This window comes from Pieris rapae, chromosome 18, assembly GCF_905147795.1.
Source record: "Pieris rapae chromosome 18, ilPieRapa1.1, whole genome shotgun sequence".
Taxonomy (NCBI): Eukaryota; Metazoa; Arthropoda; class Insecta; order Lepidoptera; family Pieridae; genus Pieris; species Pieris rapae.
In genome coordinates, this window is record NC_059526.1 from 7828513 (window position 1) to 7855500 (window position 26988).

Sequence of the window (26988 nt, forward strand, 5' to 3'; positions counted from 1 at the left end):
CAACTACAAAAAGCAACGCTTCCATTCGCTTAATAAATACTATTCAGCCATTATATTATAATATGGCATTTAAGTTCATAGTAGCTAAGATTAGTACTATACAATGTTTGATTCTCATATTAGAATATAACTGGCATTTAACATTGATGAATACACCATGTTTTATCGCTTAAGTAATACTCGACGAAGTTTTATGTTGATAATTATCTATTTACACTGTTATTCTAGCACTAAAGTGCTGTCAAAATGTCAAAATCATGATAGTTGACGTTTGACAACATCATGTTTACATTGATAACTGGAATTGCTATAAAAATGAGGGAAATTGGAAAATTTAAAAATAAAGACTACTCTGGATAGAATGAATTAAATATAAATATTTCCATAAGTGAAGTGATTCACTCCCAAGAATATTAATCTAACGAAATACAAAAAGCTATAGATACAACTGCTGAAAAATATTAAATATTATTTTAAAATATCAAATAGCTATGAACTACCTTAGTATAAAGTAACTTTAATTATTTTTTTCTAGAAAATAGACATGTTTCCAAAAAGTTTATTATTACCTAGAATAAGGATATGCAGAAGCTTAAACAGTGTAGGATATATATGTAACAATTTAAATATAACAGGTGGAATAAATAACTATCACAGTAAGTATTATAATCCTAACCTCTACTTAGGATACTTGGGAATATCTGAAGAATTAAGAGTGTACCTTTTAGATATTTTTATAACTTGTGCAGTCGACTATATTATTAATACTGTTTGTTTTCAAATTATTTATGTAGTATGATGCAATATTGGTATGATAATGATATTAAATTGATAGTTACTTTTATGTTTTATATGGTTTCTTATTGTTTAACTGGTAATACTTTACTTGTAGTGTAGGATATAATTTGGTAAGATATAAAATCTTTATAGTAAAATATATTAACAATACCTATATATTGTATATACACTTTTCAGGTCTTACATGTCATAACTTAAAGTCAACATTTACTTTGAATCAAAGACTACCAACATTTTCCTATTTACTGCATTTGAAATGTTATTCCCATGTTGATGATAAAATTCATGAAGAAAATACCCAAAGGGAAAAAGGTAAATTATTTGAATTACTCAACTTGTCCGAAATATGAGAAGTTGACATAAGTTTTTAGCTTTTGATTGTATAAATTGTATAATAAACCTAAAAATGTCTCTTAGACATGGAAAGCAGCACCATATAATATTATATACAGATAAAAAGACTAATTGACATCCCTTATATAAGAGTATTTAATAGTGAGCCTGTTTTATATTTTACGTAATGAAACCACCATAAACATAGTCTTATTGGGGATAAATTTTATTAAAAGGGGCAGATTCAAAAAATATCCATCTGTGGGGATGGTAAATGGTTCTTAATATAACTCAAATATTATTAGCTCTATAAAATAATGTAAACAAGATTGAGATATCTATTTCTTCATACTGAAATGTATTATCATATTAAATTTTATAATTATTTTCAGAGTTAAATAATATACGTCAGCTATTTACACAGCCTAGAGTAATATTAAATGAATTAACTGCTAAGACACCAGAGAAAATATTTGAAATACATTATAAGCAAGCTAATGTTGCACCAAAAGGATCGAAAAAGAAGCCATCGCAGAATGACTGGACCTGTGCTTATTCTTTTGTGTGGCCGGAAAAGATAAAGTTTGAAGGGTAATTTAACTGTAAATATAGACAGGAAATATATGTTTCTGTGTGTGTTCAGACAAATTGATTTGGGGCCGTTCAAGTATTACATAAGCACTATAGGGGTCTTTTTATTGATTTGATTTGATGATTACATTGACAGTATTATTTACTTTTTTTACAAATATTACGCATACTTACATTGTGTTTGCTTGAAGATAAAATACATTTTCAAGGATTCCTATAAAAAATTAATATGTTTATGTACTTTTATTCTTGAGAGTACTAATTACTTTTATTAAGTAATAATTATTCTATTATATTAAAAAAAATGATCATGAAACAGATTCGGAAATCTGAGGCCAAGACTTGAAGAGGTTGTAGCGCCACTGATTTTTTTTTATTATAAAAGAGTGCTGTTTTATATATGACATTTCAAAAGCTACTATGACATGACAAAATCAGTATTCCCAACCTATGTATGAATGTCACTCATAAAATCAACGGTAACTAAACCTTTTAAAACTAAGATTTGTTTAATACCACTACACTTTCAGAACATCAATATCAAAACGACAAGCTGCAGAAAAGGCAGCCATTCAAGCTCTTCATTGGTTGTATATAAATAAACGGATAGACAAAAAAGGCAACCCAATATATGATACAAATGTGTTGCAAACTTTGAAGAGCACTATCAATAGTCCTATACAAGGGTCGATAAGTGAGAGGTCTATTGAGAAAATTGAAAAAATATGGAATGAATATGAGAGTGAAATTAGTAAGTTCTTTGTCTTATTGGCTTCTATATATATACAGACTTCTGTATAATTTCAATGAATTTTATGCATAAGATTGGATCAATATTAAAATAAATTAAACTAGCGGATCCACTAGACGTCGTTCTTACTTTTTACTTTTTTAATGATTTGTATATCTATATTTACTCTGTATATGTGCTAATGATAATATAAATACATAAATATAAAATCTGTGTTTATTGCACAAGACGTTATGCGACAGAATTGCCATCTAAAGTTCTAATATGTAACTACTAAACAAATACATCAGCCGATTGCGTGTATTTTTTCTCGATCTTTCTACTCTCAATCGGTCTCAATCTCTCCCTTTTCTTCGACAAAAACGCTGCACATGTTCGTGACGTTCCAGAATAATTTTACCCTCATGCGCCTAAAGAAGTTTCACTTCAAAAAAATGATTTTGTAAACTTGGCTTATTCCGGACTATAACTTTTGTTCTCTGAATCTTAGGACTAACACAGGAAGCTATTTAATTACAAAAAACACAGTAACAGACTTAAGAAAATAATTAGGAAAAACATTTTAAAGAACAGTATATAATTAACTAATTAAAATTTTAAAGAACAGTATGTAATTAACAAAAAGTAGGACGTTTGTCAGCTCACTTAACGGAAGTAACAAAAGGTCCGTTAGACTGTAATCCGTTGACTCATGTAATACAGCGATTAATATGTGCATTATTAAGAAGTTTTTTAAAAATGCCTAACAAACTAAGATGTCTTTGTCTGTTTGATGACACTACGTTATAGCTTGTATTTGAGAAAAAGTAGATTAAAAACGTATTTATGTAGTGACGTCATGCTCGTTTGGGAATCATTGGTACGTATACGCCCGCCGAACGTATACGCCGTATACACTGACACGTTTTGCATATGTTGTACGTTTTAGAATAATTATTTATTTTCAAAAATGTTACAATTAAATAATTATAATACAAAATAACTCTTAGTGTGTATAGGAACTTCCTTGCTTGGGCTCGCCGGGTCTGTATTCTTTGTTAGCAAGTCTTTAAGGATGCGATATATTGCAGTAGATCTGCTAACGTAATACTTAATAAGCCCCCAAGTGACATGTATGTATCATTAAAGCTAATATAGTTTTAGTGACTATTTGTACGTATTACAGAAACAATATATGATGCAACGTTTAAAGAGGCTAAACAGCGACATTACAATTTCCCTGTTAGAGTGCAGAAAGACTCCACGATTGATGAAGACGGTAAGCATATTGAGTGATGAGAGTAAATTTTTACGATGCACATCGTCACAAAAAACCGACACCTTGACACCGGCTTTAGTCAACATTTTAGTTTTTTCTGTTGGTAGTGTCGTTTTTTCTACAAAGTAGAAAAAATAATAATAAAATCTTTGAAAAGATTTTTATCCCGTTACGCAAAAAAATTGGAATTAAAAAAAATAATAAAATTGATTTGTTTGATTGTTGACTTCACACTTTACCGATTACTGAAGCGATGAAGCATAAAGATTGTATTGTTTTCAGACGGTATTGTAGGAAGTGAAGAAGAGGACAAAACATTAGGTATGTATTTTATTTCAAAATTGTATTGAATTAATTGTTTATCTTTATACATATAATTCAACAGTACGTGTGCATGTCACTGGACTCCTCTTAAACAGCTGGACCGATTTGAATGAATTTTTTGTTTGCGGTTGGGTGGACCCCTGATTCACAAATCAGCGATGTAGATGGCGCCATCTACTTTATATAATGTGATAAATCTTCTGTGCACTTGTTCGTAATTAATCTCCTAACCGGCTGAATAGATTTTGATGAAATTTTTTGTGTGTCGATAATTATTTACATAATTAAATATTTATACGTACTGCATATGTACAGGACAACGTCTGTCGAATCGGCTAGTTCATATTTCGTTCTATAACCGCTGGATTAGTCTTAGGTTCGATGCCCGACGTAATAATACTTGCACACGATTATCAACATGGACTTTACGGGTGTGGAACAGCTCTGGATTTAAAGGCCTGAAGTTCGTTGTGGTTGGTTGATTTCCGGTGAAAAAGTGATTTGAACATTTTTTTTTTTGTACCACAAAATTAGGACAAACACATGTCAACATCAACTTACATTCGAAAATATAAAAAAATGCGGTGCCGTCCCTAGGACATGTGGACACGACCAGAAACAACATTCTAAATATGCTTCTTATATTCTCTCTTCTTCTTATATTCTGCTTGCTTATATTCTCTTATCAGTGAATTACCTACTTAGGGGTAACGGAAAATACAAATGTTCAAAACATGCTTACATTGATAATACAAGGAAAAGTTAATGTTATAATTATATGCAGTTAATTATTATTTACCGATTTGTTTATGGTTTACATATCTCAAATCTTTAATTGACTTTAAATAAATTGTTTGAAGTGGAGAAAATCAATTCCAGGGATTAGGATCGTTTAAATAATCGTTAAATAAAAAAAAAATCAGTTCTCTGTAGTCGGTTTACTGACGATAGTGATAGTGTGATAGTGACGTCATAAGAAAATACTGTTGGAATGGTTACATTTATCAAAAGAAAATTTTAATTTTATTTGTTTGATAGATATTTTGTATGGATATAGAGGAGGTAAATGGAAATCACAATTGAATGGATGAAGTGAAATTTATTTGTACGTATAAGTACAATAATTATAATAATAATTAAAAAGGAAAAAGATGTCGAACGCTGCCCAACGCGGAGGCCGATTGCCGACTTAAGCCTTAAATTTCAGGTTCAATTTTAATGACGTAGAATTAGTGATACCATAATGATCTTCCAAAATTCCTTCCTGAATGATGTTCCAAAATAAACGTATTTTTTTAAAAGTGGAACGCCTCAAAGCGTGGTAACGCCGCATGCGTCATGTTTTTGCGTGTATGCAGCAGCCATCGAATTATAAGATGTTATCACGTTAAAAAATCTGTAAATAATTTACGTTTAACGAGAGTTTTGAATTCATTTAAGGCCAGCGGGATTCCATTTAAAATTTGATGTACTGAATAGGCACAAACATTTGTTTACCACCACACGTTTATATATAATTCATTAATGCAGCTAGAGGATTTCTAAGGGCAAGATTCAGTCAAGACTCGGAGCTCAGTATGACTGTTGAATATCAAAATCATAGTGAATTTGTTGGTCATGTGTTCAGAGTCGTAATTGTAAAACAGGACTATAGGAGTCCATCGCGGACAAACAACGTGACACGTCATTTATATATATTAAGATTAATTAATCACATATTAAATAATAAGTACATATTAGGCTCTTGATCCTTCATCGCCTGTGACGACGATCGGTTATTACGACCAAATATGTCGTTATAATAGATTTTGACCGTATATATTTTCATTTCTATAAATACGTTCTTTGATTTGAGGGAATAGTTAATATCAACGGGATGAACATTAAATGTTTGAAAGTTACGTAATATAAATATTTTGTATTAGATTTTTTTGTTTACTTTTAATAGACATCAACAATTTTTAGTAAGATTTTATTTTATATATTATGATTATTTGTATATGTAAGTTTCTATTTCAATTTAAACATCGCTTAGTAAATATATTTCTTATAACCAGATTTCCGAACCACCATACACCCAGTGTTTGGAAAATTAATAGAAGCGCCATCTAGTGCAACTCTGGCGAGGCGAGAACGACACTTGGAAAGGATTTTTAAACATTATGAAGACTCCTTGACTCCTCTGCCTATTGATCAATATGCGTAAGTAACAATAATTTAGCTTTGTCTGGATTTTGTATTCAAAATCACTGTTTAATTTAAATATGTACGAGAATCTTTCTTCAAATGGCTGTATTATTAATATAATTTATTAATATTTAACACTCACATGTACCATCATACGAAAACCAGTCGGCATCATACGAAAGCCGCCGACTTTTTGGGTCTAAGGGCTTGTACAGATTTATACGGCTGATTAGAAATGATTACGAAGTAAATACACAAATCTAAAGTCAAGACATAAAAAACTTTAAAAAAGAATTAGGTTAATTAATAGGCGTAATAAGCATGTGTCGTGCGTTACAATCAGCATTGCATTTGATTTTCCTAATACGTGCTAATACGGTGAAGGCGTTGTGAGGGAAACCTAAGAACCCCCGAATCCCTTATAAAGAAAAGTTAGCAAGGGTATCTGTCGCCATGACCAAGGGTTGAACTGGATTCTGGAACTCAATCAATGTTAATATGGTTTTTTATATGTACAAAAAGGAGATAGGTCACCTAATATCGAAAACATATTGACGGCTAAATATAAAATTTAATTGTGAATATAGATATACAAATATATAAATATATAATGTGATCATATACTGGTACATGATCATCTATTGATGCTTTTACCATAGTAATAATTAATTTACAAAGAAGTTTCACTTCTGATGTGTGTATTTTTTGCGCGCGCACTTTTTTTTTAAATATGGCGTTGGACATAACAATTTGACTAAAGAAAATTAATTTGAATCGAGCGATTATCGATTATGTTTAAATGAGTAGTTATAATACGCTTAAAACGATAAAACCTCGGTTACGAAGTGGTTTTACCACCTTTAGAGGCAAGGGCTTGGAAATTCCAGTAGTTCTAATGAAATCATTAACAGCTTTATTACGGCTTAGATAAGTCTCACAAGGCAATACTTTAGCCATAAATTGAGATTATGAAATGGTTATGTGCTTAAGCAAGGAAGTTCAAAACTTTATTATACATAATACAAGACATTTAGTTATAAGGAGAGTGCACTAGAGTACACTGTAATGTCCTATGTGAGAAATACCTTATTTTACTTCCTCAATACCACATTTATACTCAGATCAGTAGGACATGGAACCAGGCGGTGTTAGTATGTGGAGAGGTTAGACGCCATTCCTCATACCACTGCGTAAAATGGTGTGTGGAATGGCGTAATTAAAGTGACCATTTATTCTTCGACTCAAAACGGGACATTTGTTTATTTAAAATATGTAGTCAATAAAAAAAAAACACTTTTTGAAGTTATTGGAACGAAGTTTCTTATCGTTTACAATTTTTGCTACAGGTATTCTATTTTATATTTTTGATATAGCTCTCGCCAACGTCCATACCACGTTGAATACACCGGTTCTCGTCCGATCACCGAAGTTAAGCAACGTCGGGCGAGGTCAGTACTTGGATGGGTGACCGCCTGGGAACACCTCGTGATGTTGGCTTTTTTTTCGCAGAGATATGAAATAAAAAATATTTTTGTAGTCATTTAACTAAATAAGTCTTGTTTTTCTTTCTTTCTTCAATAATCACTTATCAATAATTCCCTTAAGTTTCCTTGCAAAATACAGTTATCAACTACCATTAAAACATATTCATTATAAAAAATAATGTTTCAATAAAATGTCATAAAATTCTGCAAATTCAAAACTTAGTGAACTAATATCACAATGAGAGCAGCTGCTACATGGAGATGAAACAGATGAGACTAAATTAAAACATCTGAACCACGAAATACGAAATATGCTTATAAATTTCTGGTCTCGTAAGACTTTAGACTATGAAATATAATATTGGTGTCAAAAAAATCTATCACACTGTTATGATAACATTTAAATATAAATTAATAGAAAGGAAATTCGCTCTATCCGGTTGTTAACTTACGAATCACAAAATATGGGAAACCCAAACTGTTAGTTATATTAATCAGAAGCACATTTGTTTTAATAGCGTGATATTTGATATGAGGATTTCAAAAAGAATGAATGATTTTAAAAACGATTGGCACGTTTTTGTTTTTATATGCTGCCGCACAAATTTTCGCGCGGTTTCTATACCAAACCGAAACCATAGCCTGTCAAAATTCTCCAAAAATTGCGTGACGTAATACTTGGACGCTTCTTAAGCCGATTAAAAAATACTTTAATAATTCAATAAACCTTAGAATAATCTAAAATGTTCTCAAATATCACTTTGTGTTACAAATTCTAATATTTGCTATATCCGAGGATGACCTTACCCCGACCGGAATGACCTGAACAAGGTCGACTCGACACCGCGACCTAGTCTAGCGACCTTAACCCACGCGCGTCCCCAAAATCGTCCCCGTTTCGACCTTACTGATAAAAGTGGGTTATATCAGTCGATTTACTTTGTGGGATGAAATGGGAACGCGTTTAAATGGGTTTTTATTCTTTGAATCAAAACGGGACATGGGCTTAATTGAGGTTAAATACTTATAGTAAAAAAAACTTAAAGTTATTTATTTAAAAACAGTTGGCTTAAAAATCACAAAATATAGGTAACAAAATAATAATAATATAGCCTTTTTTCAGATCAACTTTTTAGATACACATATAAACATAGATTACATGAAACTAAGGTTAAGAAAAAAAAACTAATACATATTTGTATCTTGCTGGTTTTTTTGCAAATCTGTTTGCTAGTCGGAAAAGGCCTCCTCCAACCTTTTCCATTCATACATTTCATGGGCCACTCTGCCAGATTGACCCAGGTACCCAAATAGTAAGTTATATTTATCAGAAAAATTGTTTTAATATAGCTGGTGACGATTTCAAATAAGATTGAAACCCTTGCTACGTTTTTTTATGTACAATTTTTTTTATGTTCTATTTTTTTTCTGCTGCTTAAATTTATTTCTGCCGTTTCTGAAGACGAGAAAACGAAAAAACTCTTTCGAAACGGGACTTCTGGTCACTTTAGGAATTTAATTTGCCAAGGCTCGTAAATAAAACAACTTTGAATGCTATGAGTCATACGGTTTGCGTGAATAAAAAAAAATAATGTTTATCCAGTCCATTGGCGTCATAGGTATTAAGAAATTTATTATTTTTATAAGCTTCGGAAGCCTTCGTGACGTCACTCATCAGTGTTACGTCATTGTAACTTTAGGATCACGCAGCCCTAGTTTAACTTGTGAAATCCCAAAAGCAAATGTCACAAAACCCAGATTTCACTGCGCAATAGCAAAGTTTTTTAACGAAACTGAATTTTGATTTAGTATCGTTGATGTGGAATTTTTAAATATGTTTTCAAAAGAGTTGTATTGGCCTAGTGGTTTCAGCGAGTGACTCTTATCCCTGAAGTCGTATGTTCGATTCTTGTTTATGATGTAAATGAAACTGTGCAAACGGTGAAGACAGCAATCATGAGTAAACCGGCCGTACCCTACCCAAAAGTCGACGGCGTATTGACGGTTGACAGATGACATGACGTGAAACTATCTGCTCTTCAGCGTAATGTTGCTCCTGAGCGAGGGCTAATTACAACCACAGCACACACGCATTACTTAAAACATACAGCGTTCTTTAAAAAAATGTTCATCATTTTTTTTTTTTTATGTTTAACATCCAAACACAATAATCTATCTCAATTCATTTTTGACCATCAGAGATTGACATTTTATTCAAAATATTGATAAAAGTGTGCCAATAACCAATCGACGGATTGTATTAGCCATCTGTCGATACAAGCTATCCATGGTAGGTCGGATCGGTATGTGGATAGACCTTTGTATGACAATGACAGTTCAACTGTGCCAATATTCTATCTTAATTAGAAAGCTATTTGAAATGTTTCAAACATAGACATGTATATTTAATATTATTTGTACGGTTTTATTTATTTTATTTGATTTATATTGATTATCAATTATGAGTAAAAAGAGCTAAGGGATTTCATTCTATCCGTCGCCAAAAATAGATTGTCTTCTTAGGGTTTGGTTATTGGGATTCAGATAGGAGATCGATTAATCTTAAAATGTACGTTGGCCGTACGTAAAAATGCCTAATATATAAAACACAAACGTTTACTTTAAAAGCATAAAGTTACAACATTTTCGTAAAAATATACGATATATAAAAGTTTTAGGGTCTGTTTCACAATGTATGGATAAAGTGCCAAATAGCTATGCAACACATAAATTATTCGAAAGATAAAAGTTCCAAATAAGATACTTCACATTACATGACGTATAGCGCTATCTGACAGTAGTGAAACGCAAAAATACTATTTATCATACCAATAAGTAACAAATACCTTATTTGGAACTTATCCGGACATTGTGAAACAGGTCCTTAGTATTTAGGCTTGAACGGTATTTTACAAAATCTCTGTTCTTAATATGAAATTCAAATTGATTTGTTTTTACACCTATCGTGGTATAACTATAATTTATATTTAACTCAAAAATGAGGATTATTACTATAACTATCAAAAACTAAACTTTATACAAACATTTTCTTCTGTATTAGTAACCAAAACATGATAAAATAAAGTTTAGGATAAATAATATTTTTGTATGGTCGTGTAATGTAACGCACGAACGTTGGGTTTTTGAACGAAATCTTAACCTTTATCGCCCGATTTCCTTAATTAATCCACAATCTCAGATTGTTTTCAACCTGACCGTGGCAGTCGATTGATCTCCTAGCTGTATCTCAAAACACAAACCCTACGAAGACAATCAATTTTTGTCTTCTCACTTAAATTTACTTATAATTATTATTATCGAGAAAATCAAAAGCAATATTTAATGGTAATACATTTGAAATTGGAACATAATAGCAAAAACAAGTCATTTATGTCAGTCAGTCATGTTTGCCTATAATAATGTGGTTATTTTACCAATATATCAGTGTCGAATTTGGCAAGCTTTTTAATAAAAAAAAAGGTCTTAAACTGAGTATGACTGAATGTATTAAGCAAAAAACCCGTGACGAATGCTTGAATATAGGTTCATTATCGCATATTTACTTTAACTAAAATGCTAAACTACGTCATAGTAATACTATTAGGGTTGCCACCTTTTCATTAATTAAACTACATTGGTTATACAAGACAAGATACATATTTCTTTTTATAATTTTTTCCTTCCTGTTGTTGTTGTTGTTCCTGTAGTTGCTTGGAAGAAATCTCTTGTTAGAGATAAAGCCGCCTGTTGCATCCCTTATAATTTTTATGTGTTAGGTATTTGTTTTTAGATAAATGTAACAATAAATATAAAAATAATAAAGTCAAAAAATGTACATAGTATCGAAGTAAAGTACCTACAATTTATTATTATTTTTAATAAAATATTTTTGTATGTTACTTTAATAAATAGTTTGTATTCAATTAGTATCTTAATAATTGCACAGCTTTACAATCTTTATTTAAATCAGCGACAATCAATTACTTCCGTTCAACGAAAATTATTTACCACTTAAGAAATCACATACTAATGAAGTATGAGTATATGAGTACAATTGAAATAACTTCCAATACTATTTTATAAAGTACGGGTGGTAACCCTAAATACCATGAATGGTTTACCAAAATGACGCAATATTTGAATATTTGAAGTTATTATTAACACAAGATAATGTAAAGTCCCGTAATATCTAAATCCACAGGTTTTTGGCAATTTCTCGTATTTCTTAGGTAATCACCGCTATCAACTCTTGTATATATGTCGTAATTAGAACCCTTGAGGTCCAATTCATTGACCCGTTGATCAGTGAATGATTTCCAACACAGTATTCAGATTCAGATCAAAGAAAATTCCAATCTTAATTACGAATTAAAGGATATGTTTCTTCGCATTTTTTTCATAATTTTAAAATCGTCATAAGTCCTTTGAAAACGACAATCCAATAGTAGATCAGTCTCACGTCAGTACGAAAGCTAGGAGGAATACGATGTGGACAGGTAATGTTTCTACAATAGAGATTGAAAGGAAGATGGAGTAGGAGCTAAGCGTATTGGGACAGTGAATTCCATGTATGACTTTGTGCTACAGACTATGTAGGAATCAACGTCATATTGTTATGGGTTTTTAACTATAAAATAAAACAAATAAACATATTTTAAGGCATTTACAAAAGGGAACCTTAAGCTAAGAAAATACAATCAAACATTAACACTTATTAACTAATCTTATAAGTAAAAATTAATCTAAATTTATAAGTTGTAGGCGCCAAGAGGATTTTTTATGTTTGTTTTATCCTAAATGTCAAATAAGTGGTAAATTTAAGTTTCTCAGAATCAGTTTACGTGATTTGCAAAGTACATAAGGAAAGTATGGTTTAATATTGTTTTCGTGATTTCTAGCACGCTTGGGCCAAGTGATTAGCCCGTATTGATAAACGATGATAAACAGAAAAAACCCGCCACTATTACGATATAGATTTGTGAATTGGAATGTATATTGAATTCATTTGTATTTTTTTATCCTCATAGTAATTTTTAAATGTGCTTTATGAGGTAATTAAATTTATAAGTTTTGTTGTTTTTATAAATTGTTTGATAATTTAAATAACATTTATTTGCCTATAGAGTTGACAATTTACCTACTCTTAACTCTTATATTTATAAGTTAAATAATTTGTAAAAAAATATTGATGGCTCCTATTAAAATTTGGCGGAAATTATAATTTAATTTAAAATGTAAGTATGTTAGTATATTAAATTCTACTAATAAATAATCTAACATGTTTTTGACATTCTCGTCAATTGTTACAATAATTATTTTCGGAAAACAAAATATTTTTTTAATAATAAGAATTTTGTTCTGAATTGTGACTACACAAAAGTATGTTTATCTAATATTTGTTAAGCAAGACGATTTTTCATATATACATTGTATTTTTCAGAGAGGAAATAACATCTAAACTAGAAACTTCTCGTGTGGCGGTGATCGTAGGCGCGGCTGGGTGTGGTAAATCAACTAGGGTTCCGGCAGCCATTTTGAGAAACTGCGGTTTTGGAACTACCGCAATTGTGTCAGAACCCCGAAGAGTAGCGGCTATTGGACTAGCACAGAGAGTCGCTGATGAGTTAGGGGAAAATGTGAGAAAACTTGGCTTTTCATTGATTAAATTATCATATCGTCTGAATGAAATAGAATTGTACCAAATGTTTTCTTAATACAGGTTTAATCAATACAATTATTTAATTAAACAATTTATATATTTTTTTATAAAGTATTCAAAAAGAGCTTAGAAAAGAAAGAGCTAAGGCAGGCAACGAAATAACGTAATAGAGGGAAAATATCCTCCATTAAAACATACTGTTGACCCAGGAACCGTACATTTTGGTCCTTCGAGCCGGATATGTACTGCAATAAGTAATGTGTATAGCAAATAAATTATCTATTTATCAAACAATTAGCTAAATATATTATTACAAAATCCAGGTTGGTGAAACAGTGGGATACCAGGTTCGACTTCAATCAAAACCCCCGAGGCCGCCAGCTGGCGCCATCTTGTTTTGCACTTCTGGTGTACTTTTGCGCAGGTTACAATTCAATCCAGGTATAAAAGGCCTTTCTATATGAAAACAAACGAATTCTTTTACCGATTAAAACAGAGTTTGTTATATTAAACTTGGCATTTCTAATGCTTTATATTCTATATAAGTAAATTTAAACCTAATTTTGCTCTCCACGGCACTCCGGCTTTTTATATATGAAGTTTGACAGATTTTGGGTGACGAAAATCGCGTTATACTAAAGCGCACTACACTTAAAATAAAAGTCTGGTAATTAAGACAAATAATCTATTTTATCTAATTTCAAATAACTTTTTTCACAGGACTCGAAGGATGTACTCATGTGATAATAGACGAGGCTCACGAACGGGACGTTAACACAGACATCACCTTGCTTTTATTGAAACGCGCACTCAAGATCAATCCTAAGCTTAAGATTGTTGTCATGAGCGCTACATTGGATATTGGAGTATTTACAAGGTATCGTGTGTTTTCATATAAATTATTTCTTTTTATGTCGTTACGTAAACAAAAAGAAAAATTCAAGCGTACAAATTCTTAAAAGGCCGGTAACGCACTCGCGAGCCCTCTAGCATCGAGAGTGTCCATGGGCGGCGGTATCACTTAACATCAGGTGAGCCTCCTGCCCGTTTGCCCCCTGTTCTATAAAAAAACAGAATTCTAAATAAATATAATTTGTTATCACACTATTCAATTAAAATCGCATCCATTTCGGTTAAGTCGTTAAAGATCGTTAGAGATCTTTTAGGTTTTCACTATGCCAACCAAGTTTAAGTATTTCCAAATACATTGGAATAGGGTTCTTCAAGAAAAGAGGTTACCAATTCTTAAAACGTAACAACGAGCCCTCTAGCATTGTGATTGTCCATGGGCAATGTCTCATTCATAGAATTTATTTATGTATTCACAAAAAAATGTGTATTTTGTATGTTTTATAATGTAGGCTAAATGATTTTTTTTTTAATTTTAGATATTTCGAGGATTGCCCGTTAATAGAAGTTCCAGGTCGAACTTTTCCAGTTAAAGATTTTTATTTAGATGATGTAGAGAAACAATTTAATATTAAACTGAAGAATACAAGAGAAAATTGCACTAAAGAGGATGGCAAGCCGCTGATCAATTGTCAAGAGGTATTGGGTTTTTAACCGATTTGACTAAAATATGAACGGTGTTTAGACTTCCAAGATAGTGTCGCTTTAAAAATTATTCAGAATTACTTAGATTAAAATTCATATCGTCTTTAATAAATCAAGTTTCATCAAGTTTTTTCCACGAGATATTCACGGATTTCAAGAAATAGTAAAAATGTTAAGCTATTGCATAGATTTTATCGCGGGCTTTGAGCGCGGCGACCGAATCAAGAAATTCCGTAACGAAAATAAACCTAACAAGATTACCTAATATAGCTGCCGCCAACACTTATTTTATGTATAATAATCCTATATTTATTTCTATATAAAAAAAAATGGTTGTCCGTAAAGTCGGTTTACGGATGATAGTTTAATGTGACAACGTCTTAACAAAACATTGATGTAATGATTGCATACTGAAGTCTTCGAGTTGAAAAGAGATAGATACAACAAGCATACAACGAGCGTTACAGGATAATGAGCGTAACTTGGTGCGTAAATGGAGCGTAAATGGTGACTTTCACCATTATAATACGCGTAATAGAACTAATTTGAGTGTGCGACCAACCAGGCTCCAGAAGATAAACCACTCCTTATATGGAAATTGTATTCGTTTTTACAATAAACTCCCAAGCGAAATTAGAGAACTGTCACTAAATAAATTCAAAGCCCTTGTTAAAACTAAATTAATTAATAAAGCCTTTTATAAATGTGACGAATACTTAAATGATCCTAATCCTTGGGATTGATTTGCTCCAGTTCAAACAATTTGTATTAAAAACATTTTATTTGGCGATTGAAAAGAGTGGCGGAAAGTTTCTTGCCAGTTCTTCTTACCCGCTCTACGCCCTTGACTTGCGAACTGGTGGTAAATGTAAATTTACGATTAATTTAATTTGTTCTTCTTGACGTTCATAAGTGTACATGTTTACATATGAATAAAGATATTTTGATTTGATTTGATTAACGGAACAATGAGTGTAAGGGGATAATCAGCCATGCTTTTTTGTGCAGCCTGCGTTCATCGATTTATTAGTCACGTCAAAATCCGAGTAAATGTTTAAAAAAGTTATATTTTGAGTTTTTGAAGATTGTTAAAATTGTTCAAGGTTGTAGAAGTCATAAAAGCAGTTGATAATACAAAGACGGAAGGCGCAATACTAGTCTTTCTCCCGGGTTGGGCTGAAATTAAAAAGAGCAAAGAACTATTGGACCAGATCTATAATGATGGGACGCATCTTATATTGCCCGTGCATTCGAGGTTAGTTCGCTTATTTTTTTAATTTTTGGTTTATTTTCAATAATTATTCGGCATATTTGAAGTCCTCTTTTTCATGTATTATGTACTGTTATATATAATAAGTTTTATAATAAATTATAGTAAGTTTTCATGCGTCAACCTGTATTGTAATTGTATTAAAAAGGGAAAATATTAAATTTAAAAAAATATATGTGAACTGTCAAATCTTGATTTATACCAAGGAAACATATAATCTGTATACCTTTTAGGTCTGGCGTCAGATTTAAGTATCTGTTCCGTGATTATTTATAATAGATTATATAAAAAGATAATACTTTCCTTGACTTCAAGGGTCTTTACCATACGACTGTGTGTTGAATACATACTTTATACATTAAGACATTGACATTAAGTCTAATAGACACTCAATAATCTAACCTAGTGCCCCAGGAATAATAGTTGCATGCTGACTGATTGGTGACTAACTAAAAAACTCTTTCACAAATTCCTCTTTTCATTAATACCTATTGCTACGATTTAGAGGTTTGCACTGGAAGAACACCTATGCTCTATAAAATCCTTTATAATAATTACAGATTGTCAACGGCAGATCAAACAAAAATGTTCAATAAACCACCGCCAGGCGTTAGAAAGATAGTTCTCTCCACAAACATAGCGGAAACATCGGTCACCATTCCCGATGTCGTTCACGTGATTGATACGGGCGCACACAAAGAAAACAGAGTTAAACAGGGCACCGGTGAGTCGTTCGTTCATTTATCGACATTCTGATTCGAAGGACCAATTTTTAAAACTCCTTAGACAAGTAGGTAATCAGCTTTCTGTGCTTGACTTAGGAATTATGTTGCATTCAGTCATCTTGGAAATTTGCTCATTGCAATATTTTATTTTATTTCATTTGTATTTTTATCAAAATAATAACAATTACAGATAAATTCAATGCGGCAACATTTATATCACATACAAAACAAAAGTGTGTGTAACACAAATTAATACACAATATTAAATAGTAATAGATTTAATTATTCACAAAAAGACAAACTATTTCATACAGTATAGGAACTGACATTTACATATTTATGATATAGATTCCAAGCAATTTGGTTTTTTTTAATTCCAAATATTAATACTTTTTTAGGGACAGCAAGCTTGGAAACAGTATGGGTATCCAAAGCGGGTTCAAAACAACGCGCAGGGAGGGCGGGACGAGTTCAGTCAGGTTAATAATTAACAATAATATAGATATTTATATTAATTAAAATAAAAAAATTACGAAACGTCACGAAGATGTGCAGCGTTTTTGTCAAAAAAGGGGAGAGAGCGGTTAAGACCGATTGAGAGAGAGTGAGAGAGGGAGATCGAGAAAAAATACACGCTATTAATTGATGTATTCGATTAGTAGTTACATATTAGAACTTTAAATGGAAATTATGTCCCATAACATCTTTTGCAGAAAATGCAGATTTTCATTTATTTATATGTATTATCATTAGCATGTATACAATGAGTTAAGAGTGTGAATATAGATATAAATACATGGACTGATCATATAACCTGACCGAGTAATAATTAATTTACAAAGAAGTTTTCTGACATATGTATTTTGTACGCACTTTTATTTTAATTAGAAATTAATTAATTAGATTCTTACATTAATCTTTAAATTCTCTGCAAAATGAGAAAACATTACGACGTTTTTTGTATCTGTTTCATGATTATTTTATTTGTCTATCCAATAAGCAGGTAGGCGATCAGCCTCCAACGCCTAACATGCCGTTGGCCGTTAACTTTCGAGCGACAATTGAATGCGCCTATGGAAATTAAGTCAATTGGTGCCGGGGTTCGAACCTACGACCTTAGGATTGAGAGTCCAACTCATAAGCCACCAGGCCAACACTGCTCAAAACCTCGCAATAATTTAAGACTAACACGTAGTATAAAACCTAAAAAAGTGTTCAATAACACTACTTATGGTAGGTTACTTGGCACACTGCAAACTGTGCCAAGCCGCCACAAATCTCGTTTGGCGTTTGGATGGCGTTTACACGCTTGTGAATGCGTCAGTCTGCAATATACATCCAAGCATGGCAGACACCGCACTTGTGACGGCTATTACATTTGGTTTAACGTACTTTTAAACATCATCAAACCATAATATGATATGATATGATGATCTTTTTTTACATCGGATTCCAGATGCATGGTTCCATTTGATAATGTTCCAGAAACGAAAGACTCTCCTCATTAAAATTAAAATAAAATAAAATACACAGATCACAATGGCTTCTAAACGCGGACCAACATGTAAATGCATCACAGCGCTTGCCGCAAACGCCCTTTGATCTGCGTTAAAAAACCGACACTCGACTGGATCGGAAGCAAGCAGGCACAAGCCCACGCAAGCCAAGCCAAGCCAAACGCCCTGTTTACATGCTTGCGATTGTCGATGCTTGCCAAGCATTGGCAAGCGTGTAAACCTACCATTACAGTCTCTATTAAGGGTTATTTCATGTCTGATTTAGTAGTGAACTTCATATGAGTAGTGCAAAAGATATAATACAGTTTTTAGTTTTAAACTGACTACATTAGGTATAAGATTAATAAACAAATTGTTTTTATTTATTATTTCATACATTTATAGCGAATTTTTCAGGCTTTTGCTACAAACTGTATTCAAAAGAGAAGGAGGCTGATTTCACACCGCATACGACTCCAGAAATATTGAGGTATTTTTTTATAGAATAAACTTAAGTGTAAGTGGTAACCACCTATTTTGGCGCGTTATGGAAAAATGATGAGAGTTAATTTTAACGATGCACGCGCGCACACCGTCACAAAAACTGACACCCTGAAGTTAGATATAACATTTTAGTTTTTTCTAGAGTTAGTGTCGTTTTTTCTAGAAATATAGAATAAGGCGAAAGATAATCTACTTACGTAATACTTGAAAGACCCAATATGTGGCTCAATCAACTTGTATTGAAATGATCACTAAACTTTCAGGATACCATTAGACCAAACAGTGTTGGATTGTAAGACCTACGCACCGGAAGAGAAAGTGGAAGATTTCCTCTCACAACTTCCACAGCCTCCGAGCAAGGATTCATTGCGATTCGCTGTCAATGACCTCATAGACTTAGGTAAACAATTACTTTATACCTAAGCAAGTTAGGGGGCGTCCATAAATTACGTGAGGTGTTTTTTTTAATTTTCTGCCCCTCCCTCCCCCCCTGGTGAGATGTCGTGAGATTTTATTAAACCCCCTCCCCCATCCCTCAATCTCGCGTGAGATTTTTCAAAATGTGAGTTTGTTGCGTAAACGCGTTGGATTGTTATTGTAAAAAGAAAATAACAAATTTGCTTCGTGCTTTTTAAAAAAATTGCGTGATATTTGCCGAGACCCCCCCTCTCTCCAACGTAAGATTAGATGAGATTTGACTCGACCCCCTCCCCCCCTTAAACACCTCACATAATTTATGGACGCCCCCTTAAGTGAAACTCAAAATCATAGGATAAGCACTCCCCTGCGTACTCTATTCCCCCCATCCTATAATAAAACTCAATGGTCACAACTCTCACACAACTCTGTCTACAAACAAAAACTAATTTGACTTATTGAAGAGTCCGCAAATCTAGAAACAGTTATGTTATTGGACATTATCGGAAACGAGAATGTTAAATTACAATTTACGAGTAACGGAAAAACTAAAGGGCTCATTTTGACTTCAAGTGCGAGACTGTTTACTTTTTAATTACTACCTAAAACACATATAACTTATCTTATGTAAGGTGCCGTTCAAGTATTACGCAAAGATTTACTACAATTTATCCCCCCCCTACTTTTGTCAGCAAAAGCTCTTAAAAAAATAGTGCATAAACATACTATTTTTTTTATAGGAATCCTTGAAAATGCATTTCGTTTTCAAGCATACATAATGTGTGTGTAATATGAGTAAGTAAATCATTACTGTTAACGTAATCACCAAATAAGAAATTCAAAGGCTCCCCTCTCCTCCCCTCTATAGTTCTTACGTACAACTTGACCGCCCTCTCATTATTTTTTCTTATACATAGCTGACCAACAGTCTGCCTGACGAAAGTGTGATTTAAATCTAAGGCATGCCTTAATCCTCACGTTTTTGATGAGAAACATCTATAGCCGCACGTAAAACCGATTTCTGGCGTGGCGACGCATGCCGTGGCGACGCGTCGCCACGCTATATGATATACAGTCAGTAAATGCAGTAGTAAATTTCACATTAAAAAATATTTAACTAAAATAATGTTTATTCAACAAATAGTCATCGTTATCTGGAAAAAAATCGTAATATTTTATTTTATCATTATGACATATTTAGTTTCTATCACAATCTGTTCTTTTCTGCATATTACTTTTACAAAATAATGTCGATGTTTCACATCTGCCAGGCGTCCCGTGACAGCTCACATTTCCTTCCATGAGATGAGAATTTTCGTATTCCAGGGGCTCTATCAAAGACAGAGCAACTGACCCGTCTAGGGATACTGGTGTCCCATCTGAACATATCTCCCCGTCTGGCCAGGGGCGTATTGCATTCGGCGATTGTTGGGAATGTTGTCGCTGCGGGGAATTTGGTCGCTCATTGCTCTGATAACGTCGAAGTATTTGCGAATGCGGCGGACAGGAAGGATGGTTAGTATTTATATATTTGGTGTCGCAATAAAGTAGTGAAATCAGAGAGTAAATTGTATCTCTAGACAGTTAATTAACTATCGATATTCAATCAAGTCGCTAAAGTTCCATCAGACAAGTGACAGAACGAAAAGTTAAGTTTCCTAATCGTTCCTAGACAACAGGACTAACCTAACCTAACATAATCAATTACAATTTAACCAACCACGGAATTTCCAAGCTCTCACTTCTTCACGATGTCACCGAAATAAACATGGCGGAATCGACAACATGTTTACAATTTCCCTAAAGACCACAATTTGAAACAAAAACCACTCACACAACAAAAGTTTGTTGTTGTTGTTGAAACGTTTAACCTTCTGTCAGACAGATGGTTAAACGTTTCGATCGATATTTAATTAAATGTCAAGAGATTCAATTAACCCTCTAATTTAAATACTTTTCTGCGACATATATAAAGGTGAATTTGTATATATATATATATATATATATATATATTAAAAATCAGAAAAGTCCTCATTTGTCTATTTCATCACTGTGTAAACTGACAAATGAGTTTGACTTTAAACCATAAAATTTTGATATTTAAGTTGGCAATTAGATAATAAATACCTTCGCTCAATAAACCTCAACTATAGTCGAAAATAAGTATTATTACTATAACTATCATCAAAGCAAACTTTATACCAACCATTTTTCTGTAATATTAACTGGAAAATTATAAAATAAACTAAAAGCCTATTTTTTTTTTTGGTTTTGTAAAGTGTTATATTACGATAAATGATAGTATTACCACAATTACCCAAATAGTTTAAAAAACCTAAGATAAATCCAGTAAAACTTAAAAACATGGGCCAATCGGAGCTTTACTTTGACGTGCGAAGATCTAATTGGATTAATCAATAAAAGATTATTTAAATGATCCTTATTCTTGGGATTAATTTGTATGATTAAAAGATGGCTGAGATTTTCTTGCCAGTTCTTTTTTCCCCGCTTACGATAACGCTAACGCTTACGCCCTTGACTTGCGAACTGGTAGTGAATGTACATTAAGAATCAATTTAACATCTTTTCTGTTGACGTTTACAAATGCCTATATGAATAAAGTTATTTTGATTTTGTCATTTGGTCACAAACTGCCAATGCTGTATTTTTGTGATTTTGTATTATTTTTTTCAGAGATTCGAAACATAAAGCGAAAATTTAGTTTGACGTCCGATCATACGGCCTTACACTGGATTCAGGACTCGTTCGAGCAAAAGTTGGAGGAAGTTGGATGGAGGGAGGTGGATGGATGGTGCGACATGTACGGTTTGAGGAAGGACCGGCTGGCGTATGTTAAATGTGTGTGTATCTTGTAAATTAAAAAATTGGTTGCCTGTAAAGTCGGTATACGGGCGAAAGTTTTACGTGACAACGACTTTGAGTGGTAAAATAATTTTAATGTGAATATTTATTCGTATAGTAGGAAGAAGGATGAATCACTTTTTATGTCTGTCTCTCTCGCTCTTAGGCGGACTAACCATGCACCAGTGGAAGGGACGCGTGCCTCTCACTCGCTCTCATTGTGAGCGCATAACGTGAGCGGAGCGTAACGCAGTTTCTTGAAGTGTCACCCGGCAAACCAATTTATAAGACGTTGTCACGTCAAAACTATACATTAATTCTTTCTTATTCTAATTTTAGAATAATTTATTTGCTTTTGAAAATTAAAGAAAAATAATTTCCTTCACTGAACTAGTATATGTTGTGTAAATGAAAGATTCAATCTAAATCTTTCTACTGTCTTTGCACACGTACACCAGGGTAGAAGCCTTTAAAAATAATAAAAAGTGAAAAAAAAAAAATAGTAGAATGAAAACCATTGGAAAAGGATTATTATTATTAATTGTTTTTCCTTTCAATTTTATAATACTTTCCTCCTTTTCCAATGGTTTTCATCCTAATATATATTTTTTTTTGGTTTCAAAAAATATCGACCCTGGTCTATTAGCCAAATGTGTTAGCTGGTGTTCGAGCGCACAATTTCCAAATCCAACCAGACAACTAAAAACATACTTGTTAACTGGAATTTGTTATTTAATTGTGAAATTGATTATTAATAGTATTATTGAACTCCAATATTATACAGGCTGATTAAAAAAAAACAAAAAAAAATTGAGAAGAAATTTAAACAAATATATGTATTGTATTCCAGCATTGTCAAACCTGCACTTGGAGAACTTACTGAAATGTGGAATGTTAGAGAAAAATCCAGAAGTTGAAGATCTGAATAGATATTCGAATATAGACGAGATGACGTCAGCGATATTATTATCCGGATCTAATACAATACTTTTCACAAAGAAAATGGTGAAAACTAAAGGGAAATTGAAGACAGCGGTGGAATTGTTTACGAGGTATATATATAAAAAAATATTGCTTTGTCTTAAAGTTTTTTCTAGATTGAGCAAATGCTTATAATTTTCTAGATGTTTGACGATTAAAAAAAATATAATTTTTACACTAAAATCTAGATAGAATATAAATAAACTCTAATACGCAAGATGTGTCAAATTAACGTACTTACTGTCAAAATATTAATGAATCAAAAACGATCATGACACAGATTCAGAAATCTGAGGCCAAGACCTCAAAAGAAGTTGTAGCGCCACTGATTAAAAAAAATCCTAGTAGTAATAAGGTAAAATTAAATAATTGCATAATTTGTATTCATGTCTATGATTATAAAAGGCTTATGTTAAACTTTATCTTATTTAACTTTATTTAACCAATTTCTGTGAAAACACACACATTTATTTTTGTAAAAAAAAAAAATATTTTTCCAGTGTAGGCGAACGTGCCCATATAGGAGGCGAAAGTATTAACTACGGAATAACTAAACGCAAACAAAATATCAATTTACTGACTTATTTTGGTGGATATCATTCGATTGAACGTCGAGCGTTGGTCGTTCATAAGACGACTTTAATATCACCCTTGACCGCTCTACTTTTCTCTATGGGAGACGTGCAGAAGGTAAATTTCAACTTAGATATTTTTTAATAATATATAGAACGTCCGCCCATCCTCAACTGCGCGTTTTTCAAGGCAGTTTAAGAACCACCATTTTCTAGTGTTTTAATTATTTTTAAATTTTTGATTGTTTTTTGTTTTGACACTTTATTGTATTTACCTTATTTCGCTGGTCGTGTCCACATGTTCATATAGGGACGGCACCGCTTTTTTATATTTTCGTATGTAAGTTGATGTTGACATATTGTGTTTGTCCTAATTTTGTGGTCCAATAAAAAAAATAAAATCTCTCAACCTTTTTTCTGTAATATTAACTGAAAAAATCATAAAATAAACTTAAAGCTTAACTTTATTTATTTATTTTATAATTAGAGTTAATATTGTCTTGGTTTGTTGTATTTAAATGTGTCAGAAAAAGATTAATATAAAATGGCGTAAATCTACTTACGTAATTCTTGAACCGCTCCATAGTAAAATGACAATTTTTTTTTATTTTTTCAGAAAGTCAGCGTAGAAGACACAACAGATTTGTATTTGCCAAGACACAGACTAACAATCGAAGTGCCGACAAGGTAAACTATTAAATGTTAAACTATTAAGTGTAAAAATCGAAAAAATTCGTCCCAACGAAAAATATACGAATTTTGATAATCGCATTGCCATTTTGTGCCAGTTTAACATTTGTAAACGCAGTTGGGAATTATATGGTTTCCAGTTATTAAAAAATATGGTACTACAACCTTTCTTAGGCCTTGGCCTCATATTTCTGTACCTGTTTTATAAATTGTCAATCTAATAGGTAAGTAGGTGATGAGTCTCATGTGCCTGACATACGACGTCAACTTGAGGGTGAAAGTTATACTCTAAAGCCACAAGACCAATACTGCAACATTTTACAAATACATTAGAACAATTTTTTTTTTTAAACTCAATTAAATATTTATATATAATATAAATATATATATTTATATATAATATATTTCGCCGGGAATCAACCTTATTATACAGATACTTATTTAGTATCCGCACTTTTGATTTCCTAATGCAAACATATTGAAAAATCATCAATCAATAATCTGTTTACTTGTCAACTGTCAAAATGACAACTGACGTCGTAGCGTCGCGGTTTATTTTTAATCTGTATTTTTTTCAGCCAAGCCGACCACATACTACGTTTAAGAGAAATGTTATGGAACACTTTCGAATACTACATTGAAAGAAATGTCAACGGAATTTCCTTCGAGGAGTTCACGAAGACGTCGGCGTTTAAAAACATTCTCATGAAGACTGTAGCTCGTGTTTTAGTTGAAGCGAATAGTGAATATGTTGAGAAATTCATCAAGAATACTGATTTTAGATAATAAATATGCGATTAAAAAGTGTTTCATTACTTATAAAACAAATTGTTTACATGTGATTTATTTGATATTGGCCTAAGAATTATGTATATGTTATAAACTATTTTCGTATTACGTTCTCGTATCGTTTGTTAATCGTATTGTGTGTTGCAAATGTTGTATGAGAGAAATAAAGAATTATTATTATTTATTTTATTACAATCAATATTTTGAGTCTTAAGGCATTGTGCCTGCTTCCCCGCGATATGTTCCTCCTGGATGGATCATAGTCTCAAACCGCGTAAATAAAGTTTTGCAATAAAAAAGATAACACCTTCTTAGATTATATTTTAGACGAATTTTATCTAAACAATTCTTAACCTAAAATTATATTAAAAGAGGCTTGCTTGCATACAACTTGCTTCTGAGTATAAGTAAAACATGTTTCAACTGAAAGCTCAGTCTGTTTGGTCTTATTGTTTATGGTACCATCTTTTCTCCAAAAAGTTAGCGTTAATAGGGCGTTGGTCGCGTGAAAATACCACTTATTACACATGTTTTAGTCGTTTTCTCTACAATCACATATACGAATGGACGATCCGCTACGAAGATCTTGGCGGGAATCAATTGTAATTGATTATTTACACCTGATTCAATAAATTCCAAATCAACTTTATGCACCAATTTGGAAACATAAAAATTATTTGACGTTTCACTAAATCTGGCGTATGGTGTAAAAATATCTAAACCCATCTGACTCAAAGGCGCATTTAAAATTAAATTTGATCTTATTTTAAATCTTGGTATTGAAACTGATACGATCTTCTTTTCTTCCATTTCCAGTTTACGTACCACATCTTCGATAGATGTTTGTCTGAAACCGTCGTATAAATTATCTAGAGACACCTGTCTGTTGGGAAGAATCACAATCAGTGACATATTATATCCTGTATATGGCATCTCGATTACTTCGGATCTTATGGAATCTATTTTTGAATAATGAAATTGTCCAGTTTGCTGCATCATATTCACTTCTTTAATATTATTGGGGCTCACATAAAATGGTCGAATTGTTGTCCTGTCGTTACTAAACGGCGATTCAAAGACACCACTAAACTTGATGACACAGGTCAATATCACATTTGCATCTGTAAAATCAGTATCGTTTAACACATAATTATTGGTTTTGATTCCAGCGTCGAATACAATTCTATTCGCCACCAACGCAGCCGTGTACGATTCTCTAAAATCAAGCTTTACTGCTAAAATATCAAAGTTATTAGTGAGATCATTTTCAAATTGTTTCGAAATTGTATTGTTTATATGGTAATACAAATTATTTTTGCTTTGGACAATGGTATTGTTTAATACACTCTGCGTCAAATTCTTATACCCAACTCTTATTCTTGCCTCATTGTTGGGGAGGCGCAGAATGTCGTATAGCCGCGTTTTACTCTCATTTGTGACGCCAGTTGTCAAACCTGTAAGAACACTCCACACTCCGAATGGCGATATCAATGTATTATTTACTTCTTGATGCGTAAAATACATTAACTCCATGCCAAAAATGTTCACCCTTTTATTAAAATCTATAAAATTTTGTGCCCGACTGCCTAGTATAAGACAAAACACGAAAAGTAAATACATTTTGTTGATTCAATGGCGACTGACCGACTATCACTTTTAAAACCCGTTTTCTCGCTCAACGAAGGATAATATAGTAATAATATTAAATGTTAGGAATTCCCGACTTTGATTAAGCCAATGGTT

At 32.3% G+C, this 26988-nt stretch overlaps 2 protein-coding genes and 1 non-coding gene across 4 annotated transcripts; 2 read left to right on the forward strand and 1 right to left on the reverse strand.

Annotated features, from left to right (window-relative positions):
• The first annotated feature begins 306 nt into the window (after positions 1-306).
• On the forward strand, positions 307-25427 carry LOC111003296 (ATP-dependent RNA helicase DHX30). 2 transcript variants are annotated; one of them, XM_022273724.2, is made up of 22 exons: positions 313-656; positions 976-1110; positions 1524-1722; positions 2253-2473; positions 3639-3731; positions 4014-4052; positions 6113-6257; positions 13167-13362; positions 13709-13826; positions 14106-14262; positions 14774-14933; positions 16043-16194; positions 16770-16933; positions 17333-17413; positions 18848-18920; positions 19198-19334; positions 20678-20866; positions 22046-22210; positions 23064-23265; positions 23695-23884; positions 24383-24453; positions 25035-25427. In XM_022273724.2, the coding sequence occupies exons 1-22, from the start codon at positions 545-547 to the stop codon at positions 25240-25242; spliced, it is 3207 nt and encodes a 1068-aa protein (XP_022129416.2). In that variant the 5' UTR covers positions 313-544; the 3' UTR covers positions 25243-25427. The 2 variants fall into 2 exon arrangements, with proteins under 2 accessions (XP_022129417.2, XP_022129416.2); XM_022273725.2 differs by lacking the exons at positions 23695-23884; positions 24383-24453; positions 25035-25427 and having other exon boundaries at positions 307-656; positions 22046-22212; positions 23064-23238.
• On the forward strand, positions 7621-7739 carry LOC123689988. The gene has a single exon (XR_006750830.1). It is a non-coding gene; the product is annotated as a 5S ribosomal RNA (ribosomal RNA).
• Positions 25348-26988, reverse strand: LOC123689958 (serine protease inhibitor 77Ba-like). Its single transcript, XM_045632136.1, has one exon. It carries the CDS (start codon positions 26863-26865, stop codon positions 25732-25734), a length of 1134 nt encoding a protein of 377 aa, XP_045488092.1. The 5' UTR covers positions 26866-26988; the 3' UTR covers positions 25348-25731.